Raw genomic sequence first — 8,643 nt, forward strand, 5'->3', positions numbered from 1 at the left:
TTGCTATAAGACATTTAATATTGTTCATCCATAGCATCACATATGACTGAGATGTGGCCAGTCCTCACAATATATACATATATTGTAATAAAAACAGCAGCAGCAACAATTAGAAGCAAGTGGGGAAATGGGGCAGTCTTGGAAAGCATGAGGGATATTCCACCTGAGTCAGAAACGATTGCTGAATAAAAGGTATCTCGGTAATGGATGAGATCATTTTGATGGTTCCAGCAGGGCACTTGGGTAAGATGGCTTCTCAAAAGTGATGTCGCAGAGATGAAAGTGGGCATCTTTTCTGCAATCCAGGCTTATTCCAAATGGCTCTTGGTTAAGTGACATCACCAAACAGAACACCCATTGGCCAGTCAGGTTTCAAGGCACCACCTGACTGGGGAACACCTGTGACAGGTGTCATAGACCGTGGGCTATACTCAAGGGTCACTGGGTATTGATGGCTCTTCCTCTTGGGATGGTTTTACTTTTTTGTGGAACTTCCTGTCCCATAGCAGGTTTTGTGTACCTGGAAAAGAAATTGGAAAATGAGAAGACTAATCCTGGAAGTGTTAGAAAATGAAGCTTTTATATGAAATTGAAGCTCATTTTCTCATATATATATTCATTCATATATATGAGAGAAAATGCAGCTGACCCCAGTTTACCAAGATTGTTATCTGACTCAGAATAGGATGTACTCACCCAACACTAAGCTGAGAGAGAAGGAGACGCAAGCTATGCAGAAAGCCCAGTCTGGTGCCAGGTGTATAACATCTGCATCTATGACAACACGAACCTCAAACAACACAATCATTAGAGAACTGACAGTGCAGAGTCCTGCAAGCAAGCAAGAAACTCTTATTAGACAGGGATGTCCCAAGACATTTTGCTGCCTGAGACAAAGGACAAGATTGTGAATCTTCTGCTCTGCCTCCAACCCCCCACATGGCATGTACTAAGCCCTATGAGACTGGCGACTCAATGTGGATGGCTCTTTCAATTATAGTTTGGTTTAACCCATTGCAATTCGTTTATTTGAAGTGGAAATTGGTATGTGTTTTTGTGCACATTTTCAAAAATAGGTGCACTTTCTTACACAGTTTTGCCTAGTATAAGCATTTTTGCAAGCAATTTAGCCCTCACCAACCCCACATCGAATGTGTTTCTTTAGGCTGTTTTCAGTAATATGCACATTTTTGTAATCATCCCTTGGTTGGAGGCCAACCACCATTCAAAATTACAAAATTCAGAGAAGGGCAAATTTCAAAAGAGAGGTATGTTTTGGTTTGTATACTGATTTGAGTACATTGCATTAGAATGTGAACTAAATGAATCCCCTCCAACACGCAATCCTTACTGGAAAATGAATCTAAGGTCCCACCACCATTTAAAGCCGTATCGCAGGGGCCACCAAGCCCATAGGTGCCACAGTGCCCAGGAAGGTTTTCACTACTGCTCCTAGGCAAATGCCCCAGACTCTGAGCTTTCATTAAAAAAAATGAGTACATCTCTAGCTCTCCTAGAAAGAGAGTTGTAAAGCAAAATGTGCTGGCAGCCTTTTAAGCAATTTCTGTGAAATGAGCCAGCCTGGTTCTCGCCTATCAGTGTTTTTAGCCAATGAGTGAAGTCAGAGCTGTGATTGACAAGTAGGTTGTTTAGACACCAGGCAACAGGAATCCCTGGAGTCCTAAAGAGCTTCTGTTTCCTCCCCTTCCCATTAGTGTTCCTACTTTTGTCTTATTTTCAAGTAGTCCGTAGAATCTCTGCATTTTGCCCTTTCTTTGTCCCTTGCAACCAGCAGGCATCTTTCCTATGATGCATTTGTCTGAGATTGGCTACTTGCTAAAGATTATTATCTTTAAATACCACTCAACAATAATTGTGTGTGGATGTTAAAGAGTGCTGCTCCCCCCCAAAAAATATCCAAAAATTAAATATGAAAACTTGGGAAAGAGACTTGGGCATGTTTCCTGCTATGCAGGAGCTGATGTCCAGGCACTCATTAATAATGTCCAGTCACACATGCCTATTTCTCAAGTAAGTCTCTTTGTGTTTAATAGAGCTTTCTTCCAGATAAGTAGGTACAGGACTGGCATTAAGGAAAACACAGTTATTGTCCCATTCAGAGCTATATCTTCACAAGGATACAATTGACTTTCTATACTTAGTATGGGGGTAACTAGGGGCAGGAACAATGAAACAGCAGTGGCTGTACTCTCTCTAATGTTATGCCATGCTGACCACAGCAGCCATTTTGTCTTACTCCATGTCCCCTCCACGGCAGCCATTTTGTGACTGGAACTCTCAGCATTCTCAATATTGCCCTCTGGTGCAAAAAAGATTGGCAACCCGCTGCTGCATCGTGCCATTTTCAACAGTCATGGCTTCCCCAAAAGGACCCTGGGAACTGTAGTGCTGAGAGTTGCTAGGAAACTCCCTATTCCTTTCACAGAGCTACAATGCCCAGAGCATGCAAACAGTCAAGCCCTCTTCCCAGAGAACTCAGAGTTCCTCTGAGCATACTCCACTCTTGCCCATGGCCGGCGCTGTTTCTGCTCCACGTGGAGAAGCACTAAACTAAATTCACTGTTCTGCTAGATGACGAAGTGCCCTGATATGATACCTGCACAGTAGTTAGCAATGGAAGAAATCATACAGTCGGGAATCTCCCTCTTTGTGATGTGACTTAAAAGGTTCTGTCCGCACAGCAAGGCAAAGCAAGTAAAAATGAGGGCTATTATCATAAGGCCTCGGACAGCCTCCAGACTCTCTAGAAAAAAGGAAAGAAAAACAGTCCCATTGCAAGTGCATCCGTGGCATTATGCCAGTGCTTCTAAGAACAGATTTGCAGTGCATTCCTAGTCAGTGTATATATGAATGGGAGGGTCCACATGCAGCCAGGGTGGCAATTACATGTTTAGTTAATGTAGTGTCAGGGAACAGGTGGTGCTCCTATGTCAATTTAACTGTTATTCTTAGGTACATGCTTTGATCCACGTATAGCTAGCATAATGTATTGGCTTGGCCAGCCGCAGAGAAAAGGAGCATGAGAAAGAAGGGAGTGAAACAGTCCACTTCAAAGATGAACTTCGTCTCAACTCTGGCCGAGACCCTCCCTGCCCGCAGACTGTCTTGCCAGAGTGGTGCATGCTCTGGTTATCTTCCGCTTGGACTACTGCAATGCACTCTATGTGGGGCTACCTTTGAAGGTGATCCAGAAACTACAACTAATCCAGAATGCGGCAGCTAGACTGGTGACTGGGAGTGGCTGCCGAGACCATATAACACCAGTCCTGAAAGACCTACATTGGATCCCAGTACGTTTCTGAGCACAATTCAAAGTGTTGGTGCTGACCTTTAAAGCCCTAAACGGCCTTGGCCCAGTATACCTGAAAGAGCATCTCCATCCCCATCGTTCAGCCCAGACACTGAGGCCCAGCACCGAGGGCCTTCTGGTGGTTCCCTCACTGTGAGAAGTGAGGTTACAGGGAACCAGGCAGAGGGCCTTCTCAGTGGTTGCAAGATTGCAGTACAGAGTGGATGATTCCAGGCAGCCCAGAAGCAGGGCATGAGGGCAATAGCTTCTTCCCATTGGTGGCCTTCTCTTAAAGAGGAAAATGGCCAGTAAAGGTTCAATATCAGCAGTGAGCAGAAAGAGATCAAATCTATCAGAGCAGAACTCTCAGAGATTTCGAACACACTAACAAGGATTTCTGGCTCTGCATTGTTTAACAATGGGGGGGACATTTGTGTATGCATTGTACATTCATTCTTATAACAAATTAGAACTCTGTTTGCTTTGGTAGGAAGGCTGGGGGGCAAACCAAGGAGATTACTGAAATCTAAGAGGTTTGGAGGGGTTTTTTTGGCTTGGAATCCAAACCAGTCACAGCTTCATCTCTGACTTCTAATAGTAATAGTGAACTACAGTGCAAGGCTACTGTATGGTTTATGTATTTAATCATATGAAGAAGAAGTTTACATTAAATAATATAAAACATAAGAAAACAACCCCTAAAATCAACAGAGTTTAAAAAACAAGAAGACATAACATCACCAAAATTTAGATAAAACCAACAGTTTTACAAACAAATATGCAAAACAAACAAAAATTGCACGTTCCTCTAGGCTTGTCTAAACAAAAAAGTTTTTAGCAAGTGTTGAAAATAATGGGCCGGTTCTCCACTAACGTTTACTCATAGTAGACCAATTAAAAGTAATGGACCTAAGTTAGCTATGGTCTTTAATTTCAGTGAGCCTACTCTGAGTAAACAGGAAGTGGCTACAACCAAGTTGTTGGCCTAGTATTAATTTCAAGAGCATAGATGCTGCCACACTATAACTCCACCTGCCCTGTACATTTAAAGCAATATCATACCACTTTAAACAGCCATGTCTTCCTCCAAAGAATCATGGGGACTGCAGTTTGTTAAGGGAGCTGAGAGTTATTAGAAGACCTCTATCTCCCTCTGCCCCAGAGCTACAATTCTCAAAGTGGTTTAACAGTCAACTTCTCTCCCCAGGAAACTCTGGAAATTGGGGAGACTCTTAGCAACTCTCAGCATACTTAACACACTATAGTTGCCAAAATTATGTGTGGGAAGCCATGATTGTTTAAAGTGATCTTATATTGCTTTGAATGTATAGCTAAGGTCTGAAAAAAATGCTACTTCTGCAGACAAAAGCTACTGAGTGGGTACCTAAGGGGTAAGACCGTCATTCAAGTCAACTCATCCTAGCCTCCACTGCATGGAAATAAAACTCCTACCCAGAAGTCCGTTTGGCCCATGACCCTTAACCCAAGAAAGAACAGTAAACCAGTTGTGCCTCCTAACCGATGCTGTACGGGTGTGGTTTACAGTCCTTCTCAAAGCAAAAAAGCCATAACCCCAAATGAACATTGGATTTCACACAGTGATGGACCAGCCAGTTGGGAGATGCTATGCAGATGATGAGCAAGATGATATTGACGCAGCACATGACGCTGTATGTTTTTCTGACAAAAGGCATTGGCCGGACTTTGGCAAGGATCTGCAGAAAGAGGAAAGGCCAACATTCAGAAGCCCTAAGAATGATACTTGGAATCTAGGTATGAGGGGTGTGCTGAAGGGGTTCATTTCCCAGCTTGGTGGTCTGTTCTACCCCAACATCATCATGGCCTCCAGTTATGTGGCTTCCGGTGACAGGGCATGCCTTGGCTACAACCTGAAAAAACTCAACTAGAAAGAAGTCCTTTTCTATGGTGGTATCCACTCTCTGGGGCCACAGGGGCCAACCAGATGCATGTGGGAAACCCTCCAGCAGGACCAGGGTCTAAGACAATTCTCCCTTCCTGCAGTTTCCAGCAACTGGTACCCAGAAACATTGCTGCCTCCAACTGTGAAGGCAGAGCATAGCCATGATGGCTAGAATCCACTCTTAGCCTTCACATCCATGAATTTGTCCGATCTTCTTTTAAGGCCATCTAAATGTGTGGCTATCACTGCCTCCCGTGGAAGTGAGTGCAATGAATTATATGCTGCATGTCTAAGGACTTTATTTTATCTGTTCTGAGTCTCCCAAGAGTCCTCCCCTGTTTCATAATTTTCCAAGGCGATGGTCATGGGGTAAGCAAAGGAGAAGTTTGGGGTACAGAACCTTAATTCCTCTGCCCTTTCCTCCCCAAACTTGCACAACAGCAGCAACTAGGTCAGTTGTAACTGCAGCAGGATTAAGACTGAGAAGGCAGATGTGCCACAAGGCAGGTCTAACCAATGAAATAGACCTGAAGCTTCTGTTTTTCAAAGGGGCCATGCATTTCCCAGCAACCTTTAGTCAAGCTTCAGCATAGTATTGTCTTCCTAACCATTATGCATCCAGGTTTACAAAATGGAACCATCCATTCTTGGCAACCCTCAAGTTTAGACTCGGGTCTGAAGACCGGCCTTGGTCCTCAAGTCCCTGAACTATATATATATTCAATGCTATCGCAAAACAGGGACCAGACTTCCCCTGCAATGTGGGACTCATACCATTGCACCTTAAGTTGGCAAGCATAGAATCACAGAATTGCAGAGTTGAAAGGGACACTGAGTGTCATCTAAATAATAATAATAATAATAATAATAATAATAATAATAATAATTTATTTATACCCCGCCCATCTGGCTGTTTCCCCAGCCACTCTGGGCGGCTCCCAATCAGTCTTAAAAACAGTACAGCATTACATATTAAAAACTTCCCTGAACAGGGCTTCCTTAAGATGTCTTCTGAATGTCAGGTAATTCTTTATCTCTTTGACATCTGATGGGAGGGCGTTCCACAGGGCGGGCGCCACTACCGAGAAGGCCCTCTGTCTGGTTCCCTGTAGCCTCACTTCTCGCAATGAGGGAACCGGCAGAAGGCCCTCGGCAATACAGGAATCTGTTGCCAAACGTGGGGCTCAAACCCATCAGCCTTAGATTGAGAGTCTCACGCTCTACCAACTGAGCTACCCCAGGTCCATCATAGGTTTAGCAGAGCCCTCCATGGAAAACTCAATTTTTCCCCTGCTGATTATTTGTGCCTGATCATCTGTTGCCTTTTTAAAAGCATATCAAAGGTTCTCAGTCATCCCTTCTTTCAACTTAGTATTTTACCTTCCCTTGAATATCCCTCCCTTGGAGGAATATTTGAGGGAGGTTCTTAAAAATGTTTTCAATATTGTTTACCGTTGTTTTGGCAAATCGTATTGCAACTTGTCTTGGGCCCTACTGTGTGGGGTAGAGAAGAATACTATTTACATTTCTATTTGATTATTGATGTTCTTCTTCTGGATATGTCTAATTTCCTTCTGGCTCAGGGCCTCAGTAAGTGGAGAAAGGGAGGCACAAGGGCCATCACTCTTGCTTTTGGACTCACCGTAATTCAACTTGAAACATGAAATCTTTGACCACCCAACATTCCAGGCATGCACCATACCCTCTTCTTTGTTGTTGCTCCTCTCTGTTGCAACCCAAACCAAAAAAACAGAATGGCCACCCAGCTTCTCAGAGTCTTGCTTTTCAACTGTCATGGAATTTTCCCTCCTTCCATGAACAGAGGGTTGTCTCCAACTAAGTTCTACTCAGAATAGACTGGCTGAAATGAATGGGCCTAGTCAGGTCCATTCATTTTAATGGGTCTTTTCTAAGTAGTCTGGGTTCATAAATTCCAAATATTTCTCAAAGTGATATCAAAATGATATTTGAGAATCATTTGAAAAGAGGTCTGTATCCCAATCTCCTGTAGATAAAGGAGGCATCTAGCTCCCAATTTTCTTTGCCTGGGTTGCAGATATGTCTGTTTAATGCAGGAAACATGATCCATTAAAATTTTAATTTGACCAAATTTGTATTACTGGCTTTTGGTGAAAAGCTAGGTTGTCAAGTTCTTGTCTGAATGTTGACATTTTGATCTATTTAAAGTTTAAGATTTATAAGGCTGCTTATTTTATTTTATTTATTTTATTACGTTTCTCTTTTTTAAAAAAATACAATGATAGCATACATTAAACATTACATCTGGGGATGGGGATAAACAAGTATACCAAATTATTGAAAGGATACAAACAGTGATTTGATTTATCTATTCGCAAGTTCCCAGAAAGAAATTACATTTGTACTCCTTTTCTTTCTTTGCAGTCACCTTTCTGTTCCGGAAAACTATTTTAAATCCCTTCTATGTTAGTTGACTTCCCTCTATCTCTTTGCGGTTTCAATACTTTCCTTAAGTAGTAAGTGTTCTGAATTCATTTATTAATCTCAGTTTTTCCTGTATATCTGTGAAATTAATCTAAGCACAACCAAATATTATTTTTGGAACCATATTTTATCAGGTAGTTTTTGAAGCAATCCTCTTTTTTAAAAACCTTTTCACCTGAGTGGTTTCTTACTAGTTCTGTCATTTTGGCTAGTTCGAGGTACTCGCACAACTTTAATTGCCACTCATCTTTTGTTGGTATTAACTCACTTTTCCAGTATTTCGCAATTAGCACTCTGGCCACCGTTGTCACATAGAGAAACATTCTTTTTATTATTTGGGATGCTTATCGTTAGAATGCCTAATAGGAATTGCTTCAGGTTTCTTTAGGAATGTGAGTTTTAGCATTCATTTAGTTCCTCATAGATCATGTCCCATTTTTTTTTATTTGGGGACATGTCCACCATATATGGAATAAGATTCCTTCATTTTGTTTACATCTCTAACACATATTATTATTATTTTATATATTTTTGCTCATTTAGATGGGGTCAAGTACCATCCGTATATCATTTTCATAAAATTTTCTTTTATCAGATAGCACATGGCGAATTTTAAGTTTTTTCCATGTTGCGCAACAATAAAGATCACAGTCTACTGACTGCTGTTTTGCTCCAAATTACTTGGCTGGAACTTCCTTTTTTTACTGACCGCATGGACCTGTGGGGGACTTGCACCCCAACGAGCTGGGCTGTTGAGTAGTCTCTCACCCTGGAATTTTTCCCTGTCAAAGGCAACCCTACCTGAAACCCAGGAAGAAGAACTATACTTAAATCATAATAACCCAAGGTAAATACATAAGTAATTAGAGACCTTGAGAAGATCAATCCTTTAAGTACCAACCACAAGTCTGAAAATGACTGCATATCTAGTGTGTGTCTTCTTTCTTGT

General features: G+C 42.0%; 1 protein-coding gene across 3 annotated transcripts; it reads right to left on the reverse strand.

Annotated features, from left to right (window-relative positions):
* LOC309375325 (uncharacterized protein) lies at window positions 1–8,643 on the reverse strand. Of its 3 annotated transcripts, none has more exons than XM_081921016.1 (5): window positions 8,566–8,643; window positions 4,830–5,025; window positions 2,618–2,764; window positions 697–831; window positions 1–520 (listed from the first exon to the last, which is right to left on the reverse strand). In XM_081921016.1, exons 2-5 carry the CDS (start codon window positions 5,002–5,004, stop codon window positions 432–434), a joined length of 546 nt encoding a protein of 181 aa, XP_081777142.1. In that variant the 5' UTR covers window positions 5,005–5,025; window positions 8,566–8,643; the 3' UTR covers window positions 1–431. The 3 variants fall into 3 exon arrangements, with proteins under 3 accessions (XP_081777142.1, XP_081777141.1, XP_081777143.1); XM_081921015.1 differs by lacking the exon at window positions 8,566–8,643 and adding an exon at window positions 6,874–7,002; XM_081921017.1 differs by lacking the exon at window positions 8,566–8,643 and adding an exon at window positions 6,934–6,977.

Source organism: Podarcis melisellensis (assembly GCF_964234715.1).
Source record: "Podarcis melisellensis genome assembly, chromosome: 8".
Lineage (NCBI taxonomy): Eukaryota > Metazoa > Chordata > Lepidosauria > Squamata > Lacertidae > Podarcis > Podarcis melisellensis.